The sequence below is a fragment of the Cervus elaphus genome, chromosome 33, assembly GCF_910594005.1.
Source record: "Cervus elaphus chromosome 33, mCerEla1.1, whole genome shotgun sequence".
Classification (NCBI taxonomy): Eukaryota; Metazoa; Chordata; class Mammalia; order Artiodactyla; family Cervidae; genus Cervus; species Cervus elaphus.
The window spans coordinates 18,176,196-18,203,078 of record NC_057847.1 but is presented as its reverse complement, the minus strand read 5'-3'; the positions used below and the strand labels follow the sequence as shown (position 1 = coordinate 18,203,078).

Genomic DNA, 26,883 nt, shown 5'->3' with positions numbered 1-26,883 from the left:
CCAAATTTTGGCTACCTGATGTGAAGAGCTGACTCATTGGCAAAGACCCTGATGCTGGGAAAGATGGAGGGATGGAGGAGAAGAGAGCAGCAGAGGATGAGATGGTTAGATAGCATCACAGACTCAATGGATGTGAATTTGATCAAACTCTAGGAGCTAGTGAAGGACAGGGAAGCCTGGCATTCTGTAGTCCCTGCGGTTGCAGAGTTGGACTTGATTTCGCGACTGAATTGAGCAGAACAGAGACCACTAAACTCAATTATTTAACCAACAACTTAGTTATGCCCCTGAATAAATGCATCTTTTCTTGGAGATGAGCCTGTAGGTAGGGGTTGAGAAAGTGGTTCCATCGACTTGGAAACTCAAGTAGCCTGATGTGCTCAGACCTGACAGTTTATGTCTGTCTTAGCAATTCCCTTGGGGGTTGTTGGAATTTCTTCTTTGAAATGCCATAAAAAAGAACTAGTACAGGTATACCTTGGAGATATTCTAGGTTGGGTTTCAGACCACCAAAATAAAGCAAGCACTGTAATAAAGTGAGCTATATGAGTTTTTATGTTTCCTAGTGCAAAGCAAGCATTGCAATAAAGTAAGCTACAAGTTTTTTTGTTTCCTAGTGTATATAAAAGTTATGTTTATACCATACTGTAGTCTAATGTAGTCTAATAAGTGTGTACTTACATTATGCCTAAAAAAGCAATATACATAGGTTAATTAAAAAATACTTTATTGATAGAAATTTTGGCCATCATCTGAGTCTTCAGGGATTTGTAATCTTTTTGCTAGTGGAGGTTTTGAGTACTGATGGCTGCTTACTGATCAGGGAGGTAGTTGCTAAAGGTTGGGTGGATGTGCCATTTCTTAAAATAAGAACACAATGAATGCGGCACATCAATTGACTCTTCCTTTCATGAATGGTATCTCTGTAATATGTGGTGTTGTTTGACAGCATTTTACCCATAGCAGAATTCTTTCAAAATTGAAGTCAACCCTCTCAAACTCTGCCACTGCTTTATCAACTAAGTTTATGTAATATTCTAAATCCTCTGTTGTCATTTCAACAATTTTCACAGCATCTTCACCATGAATAGTTTCCATATCAAGAAATCACTTTTTTCGCTCATCCGTCAGAAGCAACTCCTCATGAATTGAAGTCGTCTTATGATATTGCAGCAATTCAGTCACATTTTCAGGCTTCACATCTAATTCTAACTTTCCTGTTATTTCCACATCTACAGTTACTTCCTCCACTGAAGTCTTGAACTCCTCCAAATCATCCCTGAGGGTTAGAATCAACTTTTATTAAACTCCTGTTAATGTCAATATCTTGACTTTTTACATGAATAACAAATGTTCTTAATGACATCTGGAATAGTGAATTCTTTCCAGAAGGTTTTTATTTGCTTTGCTCAGATCCATCAGAGGAATCACTATCTATGGCAGATATAGTTTTATGAAATGTAATTCTTACATAATAAGACTTGAAAGTGGAAATTATTCCTTGATCCATGGCTGCAGAATGGATGTTGTGTTAATAGGCATGAAAACAACATTATCTTATACATCTCCATCAAAGCTCTCAGATAACCAGTGCATTGCCAACGAACAGTAATAATTTAAAATGAATCTTTTCCTGAGCAGTGGGTCTCAGCAATGGCCTTAAAATAGGCAGTAAAGCATATTGTCAACACATGTGCTATCATTCAGGCTTTATTGTTCCATTTATAGGGTACAGGTAGAACAAACTTAGCATAATTCTTAAGGGCTTCCCTGGTGGCTCAGATGGTAAAGAGTCAGCCTGCAATGTGGGAGACCCAGGTTCGAGACCTAGGTAGGGAAGATCTCCTGGAAAAGGAAATGACTACCCATTCCAGCATTCTTGCCTAGAAAACCCCGTGGATGGAGGAGCCTGGCAGGTTACAGTCATGGGGTTACAAAGAGTTGGATACAACTGAGCGACTAACACTAGGGGCCCTAAGGATTTTCAGAACAGTAAATGAGCAATGGCTTCAACTTTAAGTCACCGGTTGCATTAGCCCCTAACAAGTGAGTCAGCCTTTGAAGCTTTGAAGCCAGTCATGTACTTCCTCTTCAGCTATGAAAGTCCTAGATGGCATCTTCTTCCCATAGAAAGCTGTTTCCTTACATTGAAAATCTGTTGTTTAGTGAAGCACAACCCTAACCCTAACCCTAACCAGTCAAATAAATAAATAAAAATAAAACAACTGTGTGAGTCATGGCCGAGACCCCATAGATTGCTTCAGGTTGGAGCTGGTCACCAGAGAGAATAATCACATGATTAGAGGCCTGGAATACTGGGGCAGCCTGCTCTCCTGGTATGAAAGGAGGGCTGGAGATTGACTTCCATTATATTGGCCAATGATTTAATCAATCATGCCTATGAAATGAACCCCCCATAAAAACTCCTGACCCCAAAGCTGAGCAGCACATGTTGGTTGGTGAACACGCTGTACCAGAAGGTGGCATACCCTGTCTCTATGGTGAGAGAGCATGGAAGCTCCATGTCTGGGACCCTTCCAAACCTTGCCCTTTATCCATCCTTATTTGGTTGTTCTGAGTTGTATTCTTTATAATAAAATTATAATTGTTAAGTGTAGAGATTTCCTGAATTACTTGACTCACTATACTCTAGAACCCCAAGTGGGAGTAGAAACCGAAGAGGGACACCACACAGGAAAAAACATGTATACATGTTGTAGAGAATGCTGGTCATTCTCCATGTTGATGAAATAAAAATTCACATTTTAAGGCAATACAAGGAAAATTTAAACATAATTTTTTGCTCTGCCCATTTGGGCCTTTTCCCTCCCCTCAAGTGTCCATTGTGAACATGCATTATGTATTAACCAAATCTCCCCAGGAGCAGAAATACCTGCTTAATCATAAAGATGAAGTTTTCTCCTTCTGGCACCAGCCATGTCACTCCTTAGAAAATAACATAACTTTTTCAGTGTCACCAGGAGTCAAGATGACCCACTGCTTGCTTTGTATGTGCAGCCATCTTTGATGAACTTTATGTACAATGCCAAGACATCATTTCCCTTAAAGATAGTGATTCATGCAAAACAGACTGGTCAGGTGACCTGGGGAGATATGGACCATACCTAACGGAAGTTCTTAAGTACTCACTTATAAACTTATTAATGTTACTAGCTCTATCATTTGTATTCTGCTGATTTTTCATGATTATTGTTTCTTGTATTACCAAATATGTGGCTGAGACTCAAATAAAATTAATGACTAGGCAGCTTGAAACAATGGGTCAAATACACAGTTCTATAGGATCAATGATTATAAAAGTGTAACTCTAGGTATGGGACGAAGCAGCAAGATGAAACCATTTCCTGAACTATAACAGAATAGTATGACAAGTGTTCCAGAAGTTTTTGGCCACTGTTAATGGGTACAGTCCAGTAATAGTATATTGAGTGGGTTTATGAATGAAACACATGCCTGACATGGGAATGAGCATTCCGAGCACCATGGGACAAACTGGTCATGAAATGTCTCCTAAATCTTGGTCAAAATTAGGACCTGAAGGGAAGGGATTGTAAAATAAAGAATATTGCCCACCATCCAGTTCTACAAGAAGTCATTAGCCACTGCGGTTGCCGATTTATAACACACACTGAAAGGAATTCAGAGTGAAGAGTAGAATGAGGCACTTTGTGCTAGGGCAATGGACAGAACTGGCCCTTAGACAGTTAAATATTTTCAGCAGAAATTTCTTATGAACGTGTCTTGTATCTTTCCATACTTAGAAAAGTGTAACTAAGATGTCTGTTCCTAGTGACTAGCAACAACTTTCTGTGGAACATGTACTTGATTACACGCATCCCTCTTGCCAAAATCACATATATACTGTCCTCCCCCTTTACCTCTTCAGAACAGTTCTCAGAACTCTCTGAGAGACTTTCCTAGATTACAATTCTCAGTTTGACTCAAATAAAATTTTCCATTTCTTTCTTATATTGGCTATTGATTAATTTTTTGTTGACAATATCCAGGCTTGCTTTTTCACATAACAATAGCTTCTTGCAGTTAGGTACATGTTCACCCAGCTAAAAACTATATTTCTCAACCATCCTTGCAACTATGCATGTGTAAGTAAATTCCAAACAAAAAGATGTATGCAGAAGTGTTATACATCCTCCCTTTCCCTTTTTATGATGAAAGCTATTTTCTGTCTTTGAAAACTCTAACCCTAGCATTGTACCTTTGGATAGGAGATAACAACTCTAATCTGTTCATTTCTTTCTCTCTAGCTTGGCATCTAAGATCCAAGACTTGACCCTCTTTAAAACATGTATAATACTACATAGGATTACTTAATACATTTATCTGAGAGATTAATAAATTCTGCCTGAAGTCCCAAAAATGTATTGTGGCCAGTTGGTAATATCACGTCACAAGGTCTGGATTCTGTACAGAAAAGAGGTATGTTAATATGCACAGTCACTATTTCCAAAAGCATTTGCACAGACATAGTGTGAAAGAGGCACCTGTAGGAAAAACTCCTCCATTAGGGCCATGGTCCACCGGTGGTGCAGCTTCCAGGATTTGGCTGGGTGACTGATGTCTGCTGCATGGAGAATCAGGGACATGGTTTTGGCTTTGTCAAGCCTGTCAAAACAAGGGCATGCTCAAATTATCAGAACAAAATAACCAACTACAGTCTTTTCCAAGTCCAAGCCCACAGATCTTTAATATGAAAACAAAATTATAACCTACCCTTCAGGTTGCTGCAAACTATTTCTTATATTTTTAATTTGCTGGAAGTGACCCGACATGTCTGTAGACAAGACCATTTCAATCACTAGGTTCCGAAGATCCCTGTGGAGTCATGAAAAGCAGAAAGGTTTGGCCTTTTTTCTTTGTTCTCAAGTGAAACATTTAATATTAAGAATTACATTTTATTTTTTCTAATGGCATGAGCAGAAAAGATGCTATATTTTTAAATATAAAAGAGCTTATGGAAGTTTGGCTTTAGGATGTCGCCAGGAGAGCAATCTGTGAATGATGCTGTGTAACATCTCCTTTTAAAGAACTGGATGCTTTCCCTCCCATATACACAACCCTTCCCCACTCATACTTTCTAAATATTACTTTTAGAAATAATTAATATCAGAAAGGCTCCTAACCAATTTTAGAGAAAAATCACTTTAAGGCAGAATTTACTATTAATAAAACTACCACCAATATCCAATATTTATTCATTCCAGACAGTGTTTTAAGTGCTTTTTATGTGAGGGGCACTATTATTTCCAACCCAAGAGGATTGAGTTGTTTGCCCAGTCACACAGTTAGTATATAGCAGAGATCAGACTCAACCTCAAGAGTAGTACTACCAAAGCTGACAGTTGGACCACTCCATTGTACCAAGTTTCCATCATAAGAACTCCAGGAAATCAAGACTATAAGTGACTGGGAATTCTCTGTTTAAGCTCTGGGGACCTTGATCCTACATATCATAGACAGAGCTACTGGTACTGTTGAAATTGTAACCAAGACACTGTAAATATGGTGACCATATCACAAAGCCTATGCATGAATAAATCATTCACACTAAGCAGGAGATGAGTAACCCCAGCAAAGCCTTGCATGTTCTACAATTCACTGCTTGCTCAGTACAGATAGGTAAAACAGTCACTTATGCTGGAAATCATATTTTATTTTTATTCTGTGGCCAGTAGAGTAAGCTAAATTACAAGTGTATGGCAAACTTGAATTATGATCGTGTGTCAAAGATGTTTTACCTAAAGTTGGTATGATTGGATGATTTGTTTTAAAAACAATACATATTGGAGATTCTTGGTGAAAATTATGGGTGCTCAACTCATCTGGGTTTTCAGATGGGAGCAATGAGAAAACAATATTCTGATTACTTACTGTTCATGATATTGGATAGCCTTCTTAGAATATACTTTTACCCAAATATAAGGGAATGGAAGCTATCAAGGAAGTTAATACAATTATTCTCAATTATATTTTTTCTTCCAAACTATGAGATATCCATGTTACAATACCAACTGTACCAAAACATTCATGTTAAGTAGGAAAAATGAGAGAAAAGCTTTATGAAATCTGTAAGATTTAATAAATACATTGTAGTTTGCAGATGTAATGTGAAAAAAGAAACAACAGACCCAAAATGCATTATTTGTGCTAAGCCCACATCAAACCAAGATTTAATACCTAATTTATAGTTTTAACCTCCCCCAGTAGTGAAAACTTAAACCAACCAATTATCTGGTCAGCACTAGGAAGGAAATCCGCCTGATAGACCCCTACTATCCCCCAAAGAAAGGTGATTTTGCAGGAAACAATCAGATCCTTGCTAGAATAACTTTCTTGTCTTGCCTCTTTCTACTTATAAAATTCTGCCATTTTGTACAGTTATTAGGAGCTCCTTTTTATCTGCTAGATGGGATGTTGCCCAATTCATGAATTGTTGAATAAAGTCAATAAGATCTTTAAAATTTACTCAGTTGAATTCTGTTTTGTAACAGTAATCAGTAAATGCTAGGTGTTATCAATAATCAACTAATAATATATCAATAAACTGGTATACAAAGGAAATGTATTTTTTATAAACTTTTCTTGCCAAAATTTAAAAATCGCTGCATTCATGGTTACTAAAGTTACTTGAAGAAATAGATATGCAAATAGAAAACCTACAAGTCTTTAAAAAGCTATCCATATTTTAATTCTTGGTGGAATAGTATTAAGGTTATACTAGCAAATACATTTTTATAGCTTTTGGAAACAGCGTTGGATTTATTAAATTCTACCATATCATAAATCATATATCTCATAAATCATGTGATATTGCTGCAGGGAGGAGGCCAATTCTGACTCCGTGTTGGAACTGTCTCTTTGATTTGTTTTTCATTGCTTTTGTTATTATAATCATACAGAATGGTTTGCCTCAGAGAATCTTGCCCCTCTGCCTGACTGTTAAACTGAAGTGCCTTTGTTCACAACCCTGTCCACCCCTGGGTGGCAGGAAGGAAGAAATTAACACATTCCCTGCCTGAGGTTTGCCATTCTAGGAGATGTTTGCAACATTAATAGCCATTTCACTTTGATTTCTCACCTCCCTTCACCTTTAATCTATAAAAAGAACCTGGCATCCAGACACCAATAAGATGGCTGCTAGCCTACCATCTTCTCTGTCTGCCTGCTCCCCAATTAAAGTCTCTTCCTTGCCTCAACATCTGTCTCTAGGATTCACTGGCCTATTGTGCAGCAAACAGAGAAAGCCTGGACCCTGTAACAATATTATGGTATTTGTTAAACAAATTTGGAAGCTTCCTGGCAGTCCAGTTGTTAGGACTTGGTACGCTTATTGCCAGGGCCACAGGTTCAATCCCTTGTGGGGGAACTATGATCCCCTAAGCTGTGTGGCATGGCCAAAAAAAAAAAAAAATTTATAAAACCATTCAGTTAGGATGTTTTGTACACTAAGCTACTTGTTACTGTACAAAAATATAAAATATTACAGGAGCAAACTATTAGAATAAATAATAAAGATGTTAAAGAAAAAACTGTAGAGAGGAGCCAAGATGGTGGAGGAGTAGGACGGGGAGACCACTTTCTCTCCTACAAAATCATCAAAAGAATAACTGAACGCAGAGCAAACTTCGCAAAACAACTTCTGATCGCTAGCTGAGGTCATCAGGCGCCCAGAAAAGCAGCCCATTGTCTTCGAAAGGAGATTTTTACGATTTTTTTTAATTAGGGAAAAAAAAAAATTTTTTTTTCTTTCTTTTTTTCTTTTTTTTCCTTCTTCTTTTTTTTTCTTTCCTTTTTCTCTTCTATTTTCTATTTTTCTTTTTCTCTTATTTCTTTTAAAGTCCTCTAGTACTCCTCTACTACTCCTTAATTTTCATTTTCAATACACTATAACCTTACAAAAAAAAAAAAAAAGAAGAGAAGCCCTATTTTTAAACCGAAGATTATTCTCTCCCAATCTTGACTCTCTGTTTTCTACCTCAGAACACCTCTATTTCCTCCTTTCCCCTTCTCTTCCCAATCCAATTCTGTGAATCTTGGTAGGTGACTGGGCTACGGAGAACACTCTGGGAACAGACAGCTGCGTAGATCTGTCTCTCTCCTCTTGAGTCCCCCTTTTGCTCCTCCTGCTCATCTCTATCGCCCTCCTCCCTCTCCTCTTCTTCATGTAACTCTGTGAACCTCTCTGGGTGTCACTAACGGGGGAGAATCTTTTAGCCATTAACCTAGAAGTTTTCTTATCAGTGCTGTATAGTTGGAGAAGTCCTGAGACTACAGGAAGAATAAAACTGAAATCCAGAGGCAGGAGACTTAAGCCCAAAACCTGAGAACACCAGAAAACTCCTGACTACATGGAATTTTAAGTAATAAGTGACTGTCAAAAAGCCTCCATACCTACACTGAAACCAACCACCACCCAAGAGCCAATAAGTTTTAGAGCAAGACATACCACGCAAATTCTCCAGCAACGCAGGAACATAGCCCTGAACATCAACATACAGGCTGCCCAAGGACACACCTAACACATAGACCCATCTCAAAACTCGTTACTGGGCACTCCATTGCTCTCCAAAGAGAAGAAATCAAATTGCACGCACCAGTACACTGACGCAAGCTTCCCTAACCAGGAAACCTTGACAAGCCAATTGTCTAACCCCACCCACGGGGTAAATCCTCCACAATAAAAAGGAACTACAGACCTCCAGAATACAGAAAGCCCACTCCAGACACAGCAATCTAAACAAGATGAAAAGGCAAAGAAATACCCAACAGGTAAAGGAACATGAAAAATGCCCACCAAGTCAAACAAAAGAGGAGGAGATAGGGAATCTACCTGAAAAAGAATTTAGAATAATGATAATAAAAATGATCCAAAATCTTGAAAACAAAATGGAGTTACAGGTAAATAGCCTGGAGACAAAGATTGAAAAGATACAAGAAATGTTTAATAAAGACCTAGAAGAAATAAAAAAGAGTCAATTAAAAATGAATAATGCAATAAATGAGATCAAAAACACTTTGGAGGGAACCAAGAGTAGACTAACGGAAGCAGAAGATAGGATAAGTGAGATAGAAGATAAAATGGTGGAAATAAATGAAGCAGAGAGGAAAAAAGAAAAAAGGATCAAAAGAAATGAGGACAACCTCAGGGACCTCTGGGACAATGTGAAACGCCCCAACATTCGAATCATAGGAGTTCCAGAAGAAGAAGACAAAAAGAAAGGCCATGAGAAAATACTCGAGGAGATAATAGCTGAAAACTTCCCTAAAATGGGGAAGGAAATAGCCACCCAAATCCAAGAAGCCCAGAGAGTCCCAAACAGGATAAACCCAAGGCGAAACACCCCAAGACACATATTAATCAAATTAACAAAGATCAAACACAAAGAACAAATATTAAAAGCAACAAGGGAGAAACAACAAATAACACACAAAGGGATCCCCATAAGGATAACAGCTGATCTATCAATAGAAACCCTCCAGGCCAGAAGGGAATGGCAGGACGTCCTGAAAGTAATGAAAGAGAATAACCTACAACCTAGATTACTGTATCCAGCAAGGATCTCATTCAGATATGAAGGAGAATTCAAAAGCTTTACAGATAAGCAAAAGCTGAGAGAATTCAGCACCACCAAACCAGCTCTTCAACAAATGCTAAAGGATCTTCTCTAGACAGGAAATGCAGAAAGGTTGTATAAACGTGAAACCAAAACAACAAAGTAAATGGCAACGGGACCACACCTATCAATAATTACCCTAAATGTAAATGGGTTGAATGCCCCAACCAAAAGACAAAGATTGGCTGAATGGATACAAAAACAAGACCCCTATATATGCTGTCTACAAGAGACCCACCTCAAAACAAGAGACACATACAGACTAAAAGTGAAGGGCTGGAAAAAAATATTTCATGCAAATGGAGACCAAAAGAAAGCAGGAGTCGCAATACTCATATCAGATAAAATAGACTTTCAAATAAAGGATGTGAAAAGAGACAAAGAAGGACACTATATAATGATCAAAGGATCAATCCAAGAAGAAGATATAACAATTATAAATATATATGCACCCAACATAGGAGCACCGCAATATGTACGGCAAACACTAACGAGTATGAAAGAGGAAATTAATAGTAACACAATAATAGTGGGAGACTTTAATACCCCACTCACAACTATGGATAGATCAACTAAACAGAAAATTAACAAGGAAACACAAACCTTAAATGACACAATGGACCAGCTAGACCTAATTGATATCTACAGGACATTTCACCCCAAAACAATCAACTTCACCTTTTTCTCAAGTGCACACGGAACCTTCTCCAGAATAGATCACATCCTGGGCCATAAATCTGGTCTTGGAAAATTCAAAAAAATTGAAATCATTCAAGTCATCTTTTCTGACCACAGTGCAGTAAGATTAGATCTCAATTACAGGAAAAAAATTGTTAAAAATTCAAACATATGGAGGCTAAATAACACGCTTCTGAATAACCAACAAATCATAGAAGAAATCAAAAAAGAAATCAAAATATGTATAGAAATGAATGAAAATGAAAACACAACAACCCAAAACCTATGGGACACTGTAAAAGCAGTGCTAAGGGGAAGGTTCATAGCATTACAGGCTTACATCAAGAAACAAGAAAAAAACCAAATAAATAACCTAACTCTACACCTAAAGCAACTAGAGAAGGAAGAAATGAAGAACCCCAGGGTTAGCAGAAGGAAAGAAATCTTAAAAATCAGGGCAGAAATAAATGCAAAAGAAACTAAAGAGACCATAGCAAAAATCAACAAAGCTAAAAGCTGGTTTTTTGAAAAAATAAACAAAATTGACAAGCCATTAGCAAGACTCATTAAGAAACAAAAAGAGAAAAACCAAATTAACAAAATTAGAAATGAAAATGGAGAGATCACAACAGACAACACTGAAATACAAAGGATCATAAGAGACTACTACCAGCAGCTCTATGCCAATAAAATGGACAACTTGGATGAAATGGACAAATTCTTAGAAAAGTATAACTTTCCAAAACTGAACCAGGAAGAAATAGAAGATCTTAACAGACCCATCACAAGCAAGGAAATCGAAACTGTAATTAAAAATCTTCCAGCAAACAAAAGCCCAGGACCAGATGGCTTCACAGCTGAATTCTACCAAAAATTTAGAGAAGAGCTAACACCTATCTTACTCAAACTCTTCCAGAAAATTGCAGATGAAGGTAAGCTTCCAAACTCATTCTATGAGGCCACCATCACCCTAATTCCAAAACCAGACAAAGATGCCACAAAAAAAGAAAACTACAGGCCAATATCACTGATGAACATAGATGCAAAAATCCTTAACAAAATTCTAGCAAACAGAATCCAACAACATATTAAAAAAATCATACACCATGACCAAGTGGGCTTTATCCCAGGAATGCAAGGATTCTTTAATATCCGCAAATCAATCAATGTAATACACCACATTAACAAATTGAAACATAAAAACCATATGATTATCTCAGTAGATGCAGAGAAAGCCTTTGACAAAATTCAACACCCATTCATGATTAAAACTCTCCAAAAAGCAGGAATAGAAGGAACATACCTCAACATAATAAAAGCTATATATGACAAACCCACAGCAAGCATCACCCTCAATGGTGAAAAATTGAAAGCATTTCCCCTGAAATCAGGAACAAGACAAGGGTGCCCACTCTCACCACTACTATTCAACATAGTGTTGGAAGTTTTGGCCACAGCAATCAGAGCAAAAAAAGAAGTAAAAGGAATCCAGATAGGAAAAGAAGAAGTGAAACTCTCGCTGTTTGCAGATGACATGATCCTCTACATAGAAAACCCTAAAGACTCTACCAGAAAATTACTAGAGCTAATCAATGAATATAGTAAAGTTGCAGGATATAAAATTAACACACAGAAATCCCTTGCATTCCTATATACTAACAATGAAAAAACAGAAAGAGAAATTAAGGAAACAATACCATTCACCATTGCAACAAAAAGAATAAAATACTTAGGAGTATATCTACCTAAAGAAACAAAAGACCTATACATAGAAAACTATTAAACACTGATGAAAGAAATCAAAGAGGACACAAACAGATGGAGAAACATACCGTGTTCATGGATTGGAAGAATCAATATTGTCAAAATGGCTATTCTACCTAAAGCAATCTATAGATTCAATGCAATCCCTATCAAGTTACCAACGGTATTTTTCACAGAACTAGACCAAAGAATTTCACAATTTGTATGGAAATACAAAAAACCTCGAATAGCCAAAGTAATCTTGAGAAAGAAGAATGGAACTGGAGGAATCAACCTGCCTGACTTCAGACTCTACTACAAAGCCACAGTCATCAAGACAGTATGGTACTGGCACAAAGACAGAAATATAGATCAATGGAACAGAATAGAAAGCCCAGAGATAAATCCACGGACCTATGGACACCTTATCTTTGACAAAGGAGGCAAGGATATACAATGGAAAAAAGACAACCTCTTTAACAAGTGGTGCTGGGATAACTGGTCAACCACTTGTAAAAGAATGAAACTAGAACACTTTCTAACACCATACACAAAAATAAACTCAAAATGGATTAAAGATCTAAATGTAAGACCAGAAACTATAAAACTCCTAGAGGAGAACATAGGCAAAACACTCTCCGACATAAATCACAGCAAGAGCCTCTATGACCCACCTCCCAGAATATTGGAAATAAAAGCAAAACTAAACAAATGGGACCTAATGAAACTTAAAAGCTTTTGCACTACAAAGGAAACTATAAGTAAGGTGAAAAGACAGCCCTCAGATTGGGAGAAAATAATAGCAAATGAAGAAACAGACAAAGGATTAATCTCAAAAATATACAAGCAACTCCTGAAGCTCAATTCCAGAAAAATAAATGACCCAATCAAAAAATGGGCCAAAGAACTAAACAGACATTTCTCCAAAGAAGACATACAGATGGATAACAAACACATGAAAAGATGCTCAACATCACTCATTATTAGAGAAATGCAAATCAAAACCACAATGAGGTACCATTACACGCCAGTCAGGATGGCTGCTATCCAAAAGTCTACAAGCAATAAATGCTGGAGAGGGTGTGGAGAAAAGGGAACCCTCCTACACTGTTGGTGGGAATGCAAACTAGTACAGCCGCTATGGAAAACAGTGTGGAGATTTCTTAAAAAACTGGAAATAGAACTGCCATATGACCCAGCAATCCCACTTCTGGGCATACACACTGAGGAAACCAGATCTGAAAGAGACACGTGCACCCCAATGTTCATCGCAGCACTGTTTATAATAGCCAGGACATGGAAGCAACCTAGATGCCCATTAGCAGATGAGTGGATAAGGAAGCTGTGGTACATATACACCATGGAATATTACTCAGCCGTTAAAAAGAATTCATTTGAATCAGTCCTAATGAGATGGATGAAACTGGAGCCCCTTATACAGAGTGAAGTAAGCCAGAAAGATAAAGAACATTACAGCATACTAACACATATATATGGAATTTAGAAAGATGGTAACGATAACCCTATATGCAAAACGGAAAAAGAGACACAGAAATACAGAACAGACTTTTGAACTCTGTGGGAGAATGTGAGGGTGGGATATTTCAAAAGAACAGCATGTATACTATTTATGGTGAAACAGATCACCAGCCCAGGTGGGATGCATGAGACAAGTGCTCGGGCCTGGTGCACTGGGAAGACCCAGAGGAATCGGGTGGAGAGGGAGGTGGGAGGGGGTATCGGGATGGGGAATACATGTAAATCTATGGCTGATTCATATCAATGTATGACCAAAAAAAAAAAAAAACTGTAATAGAAAAATATCACACTGAAGCAGCAACAGAATCAACTTAGAGAAGAAGAGGGTTAATTCAAAGGAATGACAAAAATTAATAATGCAAATATAACCTCTGGGAAGGATAATCACTGATGAAGCAATAAATTAATATTCTAGATGGAAATAGTCAATCTCTGCGACCTTAGGAACCAACTCTGCACCTGATTCTACCCTTACCCTTCTATTTTCCACATACCCAACAGTGGTGCCTTTTATGATTAGATCCTGGCCTTCCTAGGTTGGTGACCCATCTGGGCTATGTTTCCTGTGGAATGAAATGTAAGACCTGAACTGGGTTCCCAAAACAAAATGCTTCTTTCCTCCCACGTTAGAGCTTTTTCTATGTCTGTAAAAGTGAGCCCATGTTTTTCCTGGCCTTGAAAATCCAGCAAGTTTGAATATTTGAAAAAATAACCATGGGAAATTAGGGCTTCTTTTAAATTCTAAATTAACCTCTTATTTCTTTATTTTAAAGCAGATCTTAATCCCAGGTTACTCCTTTGGACATTTCCTTTTAGCTTGATTTAAATTAAAAAACAAAGAAACCTTTGATGTTTGCATCTGAATTGGATTTTTTTCAGCACATTAACTGATTTAACGAGATCTTTGTTAAAGATAAAGGCTTTTTAAAAAATATAAGTAGATCACAGAATACTAGGGATGTCAGTTCAGTTCAATCACTCAGTCGTGGCCGACTTTTTGCGACCCCATGGACTGCAGGATGCCAGGCCTCCCTGCCCATCACCAACTCCCAGAGTTTACTCAAACTCATGTCTATTGAGTCGGTGATGCCATCCAACCATCTCATCCTCTGTCATCCCCTTCTCCTCCTGCCTTCAATCTTTCCCAGCATCAGGGTCTTTTCCAGTGAGTCAGCTCTTCAAATCAGGTGGCCAAAGTATTGGCGTTTCAGCTTCAGCATCAGTCCTTCCAATGCATATTCAGGACTGGTTGGATCTCCTTGCAGTCCAAGGGACTCTCAAGAGTCTTCTCCAACACCACAGTTCAAAAGCATCAATTCTTCTGCACTCAGCTTTCTTTATAATCCAACTTTCACATCCATACGTGACTACTGGAAAAACCATGGCCTTGACTAGACAGACCTTTGTTGGCAAAGTAGTGTCTCTGCTTTTTAATATGCTGTCTAGATTGGTCATAACTTTTCTTCCAAAGAGCAAGTGTCTTCTAATTTCATGGCTGCAGTCACCATCTGCAATGATTTTGGAGCCCCCCCAAAATTTGTTGGAACCCAAAGAAAACCAAGGTGAAGGAACAGATCAAGATCATCATGGAGGATCTGGAAGTAGTCCTGGGCGACCTGAAGGATGTAGCCAAGGAACTTAAGGAGCATGTTTACAGTCTATTGATCACAGTTTTGTGTGAAAAGGAGATACCCCATGTCCAAGGTCAGGAGTGGCGGCTGTGAAGAGATACCCCACGAGCAAGGTCAGGGGTGGCGGCTGTGCTTCGCTGGACCAGTCATGAGGAGATACCCCACATCCAAGGTCAGAGAATCCCCAGTAAGACAGTGGGTGCTGCAGCAGCTGTGAGGAGATATCCCATGTCCAAGGGCAAAGGAGAAGCCCCAGCAAGGCGGTAGGAAGGGGAATTCGCATTTAGAATCAAACCGCATTCCCAACAGAGACGCTGAGAGGGCTCAAACAAACCTTGTGTGCACCAGGACTCAGGGACCCCACAGAGACTGAGACAGAACTGTGTTTGAGCATCTCCTGTGGAGGTGTGGGTCATCAGTGGACTGCCCCAGGGGCAGGGGCTCTGGGTGCAGCAGACTTGGGTATGCCATAAGCCCTCTTGGAGGAGGTCACCATTAACCCCACCATAAAGCTAACTAGGGATGTACTTACACTAAAAAAATCTGTGTTTATCTGAAATTTACACTTAATTGTATGTCTTTTATTTTTATTTGATATATCTGGCAATCCTACAGTAAAGGAAGGGGATAATGATGACCAGAGGATCAAGAGAAAAGGAGCAAATGTTATGCTGACTGGGAGGGATACATCTTATTTTCTTCTGCATGCCAATAAGCAATAACTTTTCATGTAAATTTTTTTTAACAATACAAATGGTTTGGAAAATATTTAAGATTACCCTCTGCATCTAGGTCATTTTAGCATATTTGTAGTTTTTTCCCCAAGTAGCGAATTTTTGTTTTTTAGAAAAGCTCATATCCATGTACAAAAAATTAATATATGAAGGAATCAGACACAAAAATTCTGAATTAATGTAAGACCACATATTGGTACAATTGAGCAGAACTCCATTCCACCAGGGCTTTCCTGGTGACTCAGATGGTAAAGAATCAGCCTGTGATGCAGGAGATGCAGGAGACGTGGGTTTCATCCCCAGATCAGGAAGATCCGCTAAAGAAGGGAATGGCTACCCACTCTACAATTCTTGCCTGGAGAATTCCATGGACAGAGGAGCCTGGGGGCCTACAGTTAATGTGATCATAAACAGTTGGACATGACTGAGTGACTAAGCACTTTAGCACCATTTCAAGGAGTATGTAATTATGTATCTTAAGGTGTTATGTGGTCTTATAGATTGGTTATGATGCATATAGATGTTGAATTGGCCTTGAAATAGTTCAGCTCCATCTACAGGGCCTTGTTCCTGAATAGCCTTCCAGTACTAATCTTCCAATCAAGAGGAATTTAGTTTGTTTTGTGATTAAAGGATTGACTTTCATCTGTTTTCTTCACATTAAATCACATAACATTTTCCCTGAAATTAAATTTCCTCTATATTTCCTCTGAAACTCACCTCCAGTCATCTTTGGATAAATTTATCAGGACATTCATTTCTTCTTCTTGCATAAGTCGATAAGCTGCACTCACATGATGATTTTCAAGGACAGAGCGATCGTTATACAAAATGGCAACATCTGACCTAAGAAATAAAATCAAAATGCCTACTAGAGGATTTCTTCAGACCTCATGAGTATCTATTAAAAATACCCAAGTCATAAGGTGTAATAATATCAGTAAAAATCCAATAATTGAACACCTATATTTACAGAGGTACTTAGTTTCCTTTTTTTTTTTTTTTTTACTGTATAACAATTTTAAAAAACAGACTATCTTTTAGAGCAATTTTAGTTTTACAACAAAATTGAGCAGAATGTACAGACACTTGCCATATACCCCTTGGAGCCACACATGCATAGCCTCCCCCATTATTAACATTCCCAACCACAGAGGTACATTTATTAGAACTGATGAACCTACATTAAACATAGTTATCAGAGACCATAGTTTACATTAAGGGTTTACTCTTAGTGGTGTAAATTTTATGGGATTGGACTAATGTACAATGACATGTATCTACCATTAATGTATTATACTGAGTACTTTCACTGCCCTAGAAATCCTTTGTGATCTGCCAATTCAGACTTCCCTTCCCATTCCCTTAATACCTGGCAACCACTGGTCTTTTTATTGTCTTCACAGTTTTGCCTTTTCCAGAATATCATATGACTCTATGTAGTCTTTTCAGATTGGATTCTTGTACCTTTTAGTATGCATGTAAGCTACCTTCATATCTTTTCATGGCTTGATAGCTCAATTCTTCTGAGCACTAAATAATATTACATTATTTAGGTGTAACACAGTTTATTTATCCACTCACCTGCTAAATGGCATGTTAGTAGCTTTCAAGTCTTGGCAATTATGAACAAAGCTGCTATAAATACCCATGTGCAGGTTTTCATGTGTACATAAGTTTTCAGCTCTTTTGGATAAATACCAAGGAGAGTAATTATCAGCTCATATGGTGAGAATATATTTAGTTTCATAAGAAACTACCAAACTGTCTTCCAGTATGGTTGTACCATTTTCATTCCCATCAGTAACGCCTGAGAGTTCCTGTTGATTCACATCTTCACTAGTGTTTGGTGTGCCAATGTTCTGGATTTTAGCTTTTCTAATAGATGTATAGTGATATCTCATTGTTTAATTTGCATATCCCTGATGACATATAATATGGAGAATCTTTTCATAAGCTAATTTGTCATGTGTATCTTTTTTGGTGAAGTGTCTGTAAGGAGCATTTTAAAATCAGGCTGTTTTCTTATTGTTGACTTTTAAGAGTTTTTTATATGTTCTGTACAATAGTCTTTTTATCATATGTACCTTTTGAAAACATTTTCTCCTATTCTGGCTAATCTTGTAACTCTCTTGCTATACCTAAGATCATCTAGATTTTCTCCTATGTTATTTTCTAGGAGTTTCAGAGTTTTTCATTTTGCATTTAGGTCTATTATTCATCTTAAATTAATTTCTGTGAACAATATAAGGTTTGTGTCTGGATTCTTTTTTTTTTTTAATGTGGCTGTCTAGTTGTCTGGCACCATTTGTTGAAGAGACTATCTTTGCTCCAGTGTATTGCATTTGCTTCTTTGTTAAAGATCAACTTTAAAAGGAAATCTATTGGGGGGAGGTGATATATGCCATTAGCTAACTGCATATGTTATTCCACTTTTATAATAGTTCTGGAAACAAAAGAGGAAGTAACTATTCTAGTCCCTAATAGGTCATTCCCTTTTAAATTTTATTACAATAATCATAGCTCAATATACAGAAAACTGAACTAGGAACACATATATGCTATCCTTTTAGAGAAAATTAAATATATTTTGTGCAAGTATCTTCAGAAATTTGCTGAGATCATGGGTAAAACTGTGATTTGCAAATCACATATTTTGTATCATACAATCTCAGATTTAGCCATGGCAGTTTTGTCAAGTTTATTGTATAATATGGATCTAAACATCACTATTTCTTCCTTTCAGCAACAAGTAAAGATGTGTTTTTTAATCAGATTTAATTACAGCAAAGTCTATGTGATTTTGTCCCATAAATCCAACAAGATGCTGAGAATACAGAATGGTTTTAATGTTTGAGATAATCTCTGACTGCTATGGAAAGAACAGAATTCTAAGCAATACTCAGTGTCCATGGTAACATGTCGTTTAGCATTTGCTTTTCACAAAGAGGAAATTATCTCTATTTATTTATGCTTTCAAAGATTTCTATGGCTTACAATGGCTGTGTTGAACTCAAATCTAGCCTTGCACCATGTTTTAAATTATTTTTCAGATATTTTGCATTATCTAGTAAATAGTTTTCCATATTAGAAAAGCAACTCTAAATCCAAGTAACAAAGAATAATAAAAAATACAAATTATTAATATCAGTAACATAAGACCAACATATATTTGGACAAAGTGTAAAGCCAATAGAGCTTCTAAAAGCACATCATATTGATGCATCTGTGATCACTGCGATCTTTTTGTTCATAAAATGTTCAAGTTCTTATAGAATTAATCCATTAAATAATTGATCCTAATAGAAAATTTATAAGAAAATAAATAAAATACTAGACCTTTCCCTCACTTTTAATACAAAGCTTCTTAACATAAAATGGAGAAAAGTGTATTCTTCTTCATCTTCCTCCTCCCTCTCCTCTTTCTCCTTCTCTTCTTCCTCCTCCTTTTTCGCCATCTACTTTTCTTCTCTGCTGTCTAAAGTATAAGTTACGAATCTTCATCCAGTTGTAAATCAATGATAAAAGGAGAAAGCTAGGAATGATCATTTATACTGCTCCTGGAGGCCAGTCCATTGCCTTTACTTTTCAAAGTAGAAAGAGCAAGAAATATTTTTAGGAAACAAATCACTTGCTCCCTTCTCTAATTCCCCAAACTGTGACCCTACTCAGGGCCCAGCTCAGTAATGAGCTGTCTTTAAAATCCCACTTATGAATTTAGTGGATGTAGAAGAGTCTTTGCTAAGCAAAAATGATCGGCATAGTTTCCCTTTCCTTTGATGTTTAACACAAATGAAAACACGATATCTCCATATGCTATAAATGTTAGGTTAGTAACATTCTTGCTGCCCAACCAGACTTCAAGGCCTTCCTGTTCACTTCATGCTCTTTTAATCTGGGAGACTCTAGGGGTACACAGAATGCTTTCTCCAACATTTCACTGCCTGAATTCCAACTCTTCTGTTTCTGTCAAGGGGCCATAATTCTGAAGTCCACCCACTGAAGGCTATAAAAGACTATGACCGTTACATGTCTGTCTTTGGCCATGGGAGCAGAGTTACATTAAGTACACTGCGTTGAGAGCAAGTATCCCTCATCTCAGTGTCTCAGCCCTGCTACTGCCATCAGGCGACTATGTGCATGTAGTTAGGTAATTTCCTCCTTTTGAGATCTTTGCTGTCTCTTCTTAGACTGTGAGGATTAGACCAGAGGTTATAGAATGTGGATCTCGGTCACTGTAGAATCCCTTGAAGCTCTAAAATGCCAAGTATTTTAATGTATCTATGCTCCCCACATAAAAACAACAAATTCCTATAGCTAGGAAGTCAGTTTTAAAAATATTGCTGTTAAAAAACTGCACAAAAAAAGACCACACAAAAATCTGCACATGAACATTTAAATAAACTCTAAAATTTAGAGGAAACCAAGATACCCTTCAGGAGTTAAATAAGTGAACTCTGGGACATCCACACACAGGAATATTATTCAGTAATGAAAAGAAATGAGCTATTAACTCATGAAAAGACATAGAGGAACCTTAAATGCATATTGTTAAGTGGAAGAAACCAGTTTGAAAAGGCTTTATACTGTATTATTTCAACTAGATAACATTTTGGAGAAGGCAAAACTGGAGACCTTAACAAGATCAGGGATTGCAGTGGTTAAAGCAGGAAGGAGGGAGGCTGGAATGAAAGGATGAAGCACAGAGGACTTTTAGGGCAGTGAAACTATTATGGACGATACTGTAATAGTAGATACTTGTCATTATACATTTGTAAAGCTCATAAAATATATAACACAAGCAGTAAACTGTAATGTAGGCTATGCATACATGCTAAGTCACTTCAGTTGTGTCCGACTTCGTGCGACCCTATGGACAGCACCCCGTCAGGCTCCTCTGTCCACAGGATTCTCCAGGCAAGAATACTGAAGTGGGTTGCCATTTCCTTCTCCAAATGTAGGCTATAGATTTTAGCTAAAAATAATGTATCAATATTGGTTCATCAGTTGTAACAACTGTACCACACCTGAGGTAGGATGTTAAAAACAGGTGAAACTGTGGGGATGGGGAAGGAGTACATGGGATCTCTGTACTTTCTGTTAAATTTTTATGTAAATCTAAATCTACTCTAGGAGTTAAAAATAAACAACAAAAAATAACTTAGCTTAGTTTTCCCCCAATAAGAAGAGAGCTCTATAGTAATTCCAGAGTGAAATCAGTCTCTTAACTTACATCTCCATCTTAAGCATCTCTGACCAGTGGAAGACACAGAAATTCAGGATCCCATGTATACAAGAGAATCGGATCCTGATGGTCCTGGACCAAATTTTGCCTCTCAAGCAATGAGATCTTTTTGCAACCAGAAAGAGCTTAAAGCCCCTTTCTATTAAGGATTGAATGAGTTCCCCAAAATTTATAGGTTTATAATCCTAACCCCAGTACCTTAGAATGTGACTGCATTTGAAGCTAAGGCCTTCAAAGACATAGCTAATGTTAAAAGAGGTCATAAGGGTGGGGCCCTGATCCAATATACTGATGTCCTTGTAAGACCAGGAAGAGACCCCAAGGTATGCTCAAGCAAGAAAAAAGGTCACTGAGGACACAGCAAGAAGTCAGCCATCTGGAAGCCTAGGGGAGAGGCCTCAGAAGAAATCAAACTTGCTTACACTTTGATTTTGCATGTTTAGTCTTTAGGACTTTGAGACAATGTCTGTTATTTAAACCACCCAAACTGTAGTATTGTGTGACAGCCTTAACCAACTAATGCTCCTCTACTCTGGTATTTTGATTCTAATAACTACCATTATCACCACAATTAAAAATCCAATTTTCTCATTGTTTTAAATTTAACATTTCTTATTAACCTGTAAATAAGATTTCTTTTATTTTTAGATTTTTTTTTCAAAAATAAGTTTTCATGGTTTTCAAATACATAATGACACCAAACTGATGCCTTGACATGAAACTGACAAACTGATATCAAACAAATGATGCAAGATTTGTTCCAGGGAATAAATGTCTGACTTGTGTGACAGTTTAATGTAAGTTCTGGGCAGAGAAAAACTATCTTATGTGATTTTATGTTCTTTAAATTGCTAAATATGCCACCAAAAAATACAAGATTCTTGATAAATAGGAACTGACTGAAGTGTTTGCAGCTTAAGGCATTTTGCTAAAATCTATTAAATTCATTTTTTTAGACATCTTCATTATTATTTTGAAATCCTCTTAAAGAATAAGTAATACTCAGAAAAACAAATGTCAAATTTTAACTTAGAAAAGTTAATCCTTTGCCTTACCTTGTCTGAATATGAAAATTGTTTGTAGTCCCTGTATGTTCATAGTCATGAATGGCAGCGGCAAAGACCATTGCTAAAATTTCCAGTTCAGTCAGCCAGTGCTATTAAATTAAGGAAAGATTCCATCACATCAAAAAGTAGAATCAGTGTCGTCTTTCTACAGAAAGCTTCATTGCACAGAGTATAAATCATTCTATAAAATTCTTTCTATGAAGTTTAAATAATTTTCCCTGTTTCATCTCCATTAACTGTACATAGTGGATGCTTCACAAGGTTGATGATTGTTTAATGACTTGTAAGTTAAAAAGCAAGACATTGTAATTTTCCTTGTTAATTGGAAAAAATGGTAATATTTCATCATTTAAAAGGTAAGCTCTAAATGGATTTTGAATTTACAGCCTTACCAATTTGGGTTCTAATGAAATCATTTAGAGTTTAGTAATTTTTAACATATAACTTATATAATATTAAAATGTCTTTTAGCTCAACTTTTGTAGAAGAATTTACTATGAGAAAAGAGTTGAAAATGTTTACTTTGGTCATTAGAGAAACTGAACTTAAGTTTTATATTTAGAAATTTAGAAGAGTTTCCAAGAGTTTATTGCTTGCTCTTCTTAATACATCTATTTTATGACTATACAGTGAAACTTAATAGCAATGAAAGAGTAAATGTTTTCACATAAAATCCAAAGCACTGCTTCAAATACATTGATATTTTGTTGTTATCAATTAGATGGTTTAACAAATTTTCTCTACTCTTATAAGTTTATTTATGTAATTCAATAGTTTGTTCACCACTCACATTTTGTGTAACACTTTAACTGCATGGTTCAATATGACAATCACATGTGACTATTTAAATTAAAAATAAGTAAAATTATGTTCTCTTTTTCAGTCACAGTAGCCACATGTCAATTGTTCAATCGTAGCAAGTGGCTATCTTATAGAACAGTACAGACAGAAAATGTCTCCATCACCACGGAAGTTCTATTGGAGAGTGCTGTAAGTGGGTAGTACCTGATGGCAGGAATGGAAGATCCAAAATGACACGGAACTTGCTCTTAATGGTCTTATTCCATATACATGGAAAAGGCTTTACACAAAGTAGCAGAAAAATACAATGTAAAGTACATGCATACTTGATGAAAACTCACAGAATAAAGGTGTAGATAGGACATCTATTTGGTGGCAGTGGATCTTGGATGAAGGATGGACAAATATTGGTAGTTAAATGCAAGGTTGAGAACAGAGAGATTCTAAATAGAAAGAGTAAATATGGAATGGTACTGTAGAGGCCTATCTGGAAATTGCACTGCTAATAATACAATTGTGTTGGAGAGTCAAGTGAAGCGAGACTGAAAAGAGAAGGTGGAATATGGGAAAGAATCAATAGATTACCTTGATTAGAACTGATGAATTAGGATTTTGAATAAAAGTCAAGGAGAAGCCACTGTAAGTCTATGAATCAAACAGTGGAGGTGACACTGTTGAGTTTCATGGTTGCCAAAAGGCACAGTCTTATTCATCTTTGCTTCTTTCATATAACACATCATGGTATTTGGCACACAGTAGAAACTTAACATTTGTCTGTTGAATTGAATTTCACCAGTTTTAATTTTAGGAGGAAGTAATAGGGAATGGTGGAAAGAGACTGTGCAATCAGAGAATTCTGGTTTTAAACCAGGCAAATAAGTTATTTAATCTCTCAGGTACAGTTTCCATGAAAAGAGAATTAGTGATCATTCCCCTGTGGACTTTAAAAGAAATTTAAAGTTGATATATATGTGTGGCACCTATCACAAGTCTTACCATATAGTAAATACAGAATAAATGACATTTTACCAAACTTATTACCTTAAATGGGCTTCCCTTGTGGCTCAGCTGATAAAGAATCTACTTGCAATGCGGAGACCTGCGTTCAATCCCTGGGTTGGGAAGATCCTCTGGAGAAGGCAAAGGCTACCCACTCCAGTATTCTGACTAGAGAATTCCGTGGACTGTATAGACCATGGGGTCTCAAAGAGTCGGACACAACTGACTGACTTTCATTTCCTTAAATACACTGTTTAAGGTATTGAATCTGGAAAATAATAGTGAGCTAACATATCTTTACTGATTGCAATTCAAAAATAAATGCCTCACAGTTGGATGACTGAAGCAGAAATGATATTCAGAACCAAGGAGAGTTGATATAACTAGCCGCACTGTGTTTATAGGTGCATTTAATTGTGAGTCATTAAAAGGAAATGACATATTAAAGGCTTATATTACAGGCTGAACTGGGACTGAGCCTCCAATGTCCCCATTGAGACTATGGAATTAAACACCATGAAATGAATAGCAATTTAAGTTGGACCAAATTTTGTAACCCCCAGAAATCCATTGTTTCATTAAAGAAAATTGTTGTTAGAGAAAAAAATCACCCATTTTCTTAAATATTTCCTATTGGTTATATTTAAGATTTACAGACTTACCTGTGATTTTTAAAAGCAACATTTTATATCTACTATGATAACAGAGACTATGAAGTTGCCATTGTAAAAAACTTAAATTAGGAAATCAGAGATAAATTTTAGTTATAGATTATATCAAAGTATTTAAAATTGTTATCTTCCTAGCTGTCAAAATTGATTATACATATGCTTCCTGTTTTTGGTCTTACTAATCTCTGCCTCCCATAAACAGTACTTCTTTCATGAATTCATCTTGTTTTTTGTCACACTACCATCTTAACAATTAAATTTAACATAAAAAACTAGTTTGGGAAGAGAGAAACATTGAACATTCACATTTAATTGAAAAATACATCTATTTCATATTAGTGAAAGTAGAGCTGGGGGCTAATTTTTATCTTCTTAGTTGAAAATTTATTTTATACTGGTGTCAAATGAGAATTCTAACTCAGAAAATGGTTGCTTAAATTCGAGGATTTTGTAAATGACTCATGAGGACAAGTCACAGAGAATACGCCTAAATCATATCACTCTTCCCAACCAGAACAGAGGTCAGTACATAACCCAAGTTCTTCTTATTCCTAATGGACAGAAAATAAGAGTTAAAATGAAGAGTCATGAGGAGTGTAGATATTGTGCTTCATCTAAACTGCATTTTGCCTAGAGAAGCGCTCAGGTAGACTTACTTGTAAAGTCCTCAAATTACACCAGAGAAAGGTATTAACTGTCATTAACACCATGTACAGTGTTGATGGAAAGAAAGGAGAAGGAACTAACATTAATTGGACATTTTAGGCAGATGGTTTCATTTCATTTTTATAATCACCCTATTTACCATTTACAAGGTAAATGTTTTAAACCTCATTTGGCAGATAACACAGCCAAATCCTAAAGAAGTGAATCAATCTGCAGAAGGTTACATAGCTTTCAAATGGCAGGGCAAGAATTCAAACTGTATCTGTCTGATTCCAAAATTTCTGTTCTTTCAACAGATCACAGTGTTCCTTCTTTCTGTGGATGACAATAGCCTTCATTATTTAAGGGAGTAATATGTTAAATATATTCTTCTAAGGTTTCAAACACAGAATTTCTAGATAATTTAACTGGATACACTGATGGATAGGGAAGCTAACAAAGCTTTAAGACTTATGATGTAATTTTCATATCTGAATTATTTTGTGTGTGTGCGTGTATACAAGAGAGAATGTATATGTATGTGTGTGTGTATAAGGCTGGGAGAATTTTAGGTTAGAAAGTCACACTAACCTGTTGGTTCCTGGTGTATCTAAAAAAGCATAATTAATAACCCCTTACAGTATAGGTAGTTTTGAACCTTTTTTCTCTATCCCTTTGAATAGACTGAGTTAGTTTGCTATAACTAACCCAATGTGGAAAGTGAGTATAATAGTATTAATACATAATACATATAAGTTAATATATAGTGTAATAAATTGATAATATTTCTTACTAATTGCTGTTACGTTTCAGTAACTAGGTTAGGTTTACACATATGATATCATTATGCCTCACTGTCATACTACCAGGTGGTCGGGATTATTAAACCACATTTTAGTGACAAGGGAACAGAGTAGACAGCAGGGAAGTTAGGTAGTGGGGAAGTTAGGTTTGAAATCAATATCTGCTTGCCTTGAAAGCCCAGACTGTGTTCACTCTTCCAAACACTATTGTATTGGAAGTCATTTACAAGAAGAGAATTTCCATGTAGTTTGTAGAATAGAGACATAGTGGCAAATTTTTGTAGACTGGAGAAAAATTGAGTAGTTTCACAGTATGAGGGGCTATTTCTGGGTGTAGTAAGTGGACCACAAGTTCCAAAGGAATAGTTTTCAAGTTACTTCTCTTCGACTCAGTATCAGAGAGAATGCAATGCCAGGAGCCCTCAAAAATAAGTGTTCTCTTGCCAAGGCCCTCAGATGGTTTCATATTCAAAGAGTCATTTGGAAGCGGGTTGGCAGTACATGGTGAAGCATTTGATCTTTAGCAAATAGCTCAAGCTACCACACGCCCCTGTCACCTTGCACAGAGCAACAAGTTAATTAAGTGAGAAAAGGAGACAGAGGGAGACAGAGGGTCAGCTGTCTTTTCAGCTCTGCACTGCCTGCTCCAGGCCTGAGAGCATCCCAATATGACA

General features: G+C 36.8%; 1 protein-coding gene across 6 annotated transcripts in view; it reads right to left on the bottom strand.

The window, feature by feature from the left end:
- Window positions 1-26,883, bottom strand: part of PDE1A (phosphodiesterase 1A) — a 376,053-nt gene that overhangs the window by 54,905 nt on the left and 294,265 nt on the right. For all 6 annotated transcript variants that reach the window (XM_043894606.1, XM_043894604.1, XM_043894603.1 and 3 more), the window contains 4 exons: window positions 22,279-22,379; window positions 16,699-16,824; window positions 4,753-4,854; window positions 4,524-4,644 (listed from right to left, as the gene is read on the bottom strand). In XM_043894606.1, coding sequence (XP_043750541.1) covers window positions 4,524-4,644; window positions 4,753-4,854; window positions 16,699-16,824; window positions 22,279-22,379 — 450 coding nt within the window. The remainder of the gene's footprint in view (window positions 1-4,523; window positions 4,645-4,752; window positions 4,855-16,698; window positions 16,825-22,278; window positions 22,380-26,883) is intronic.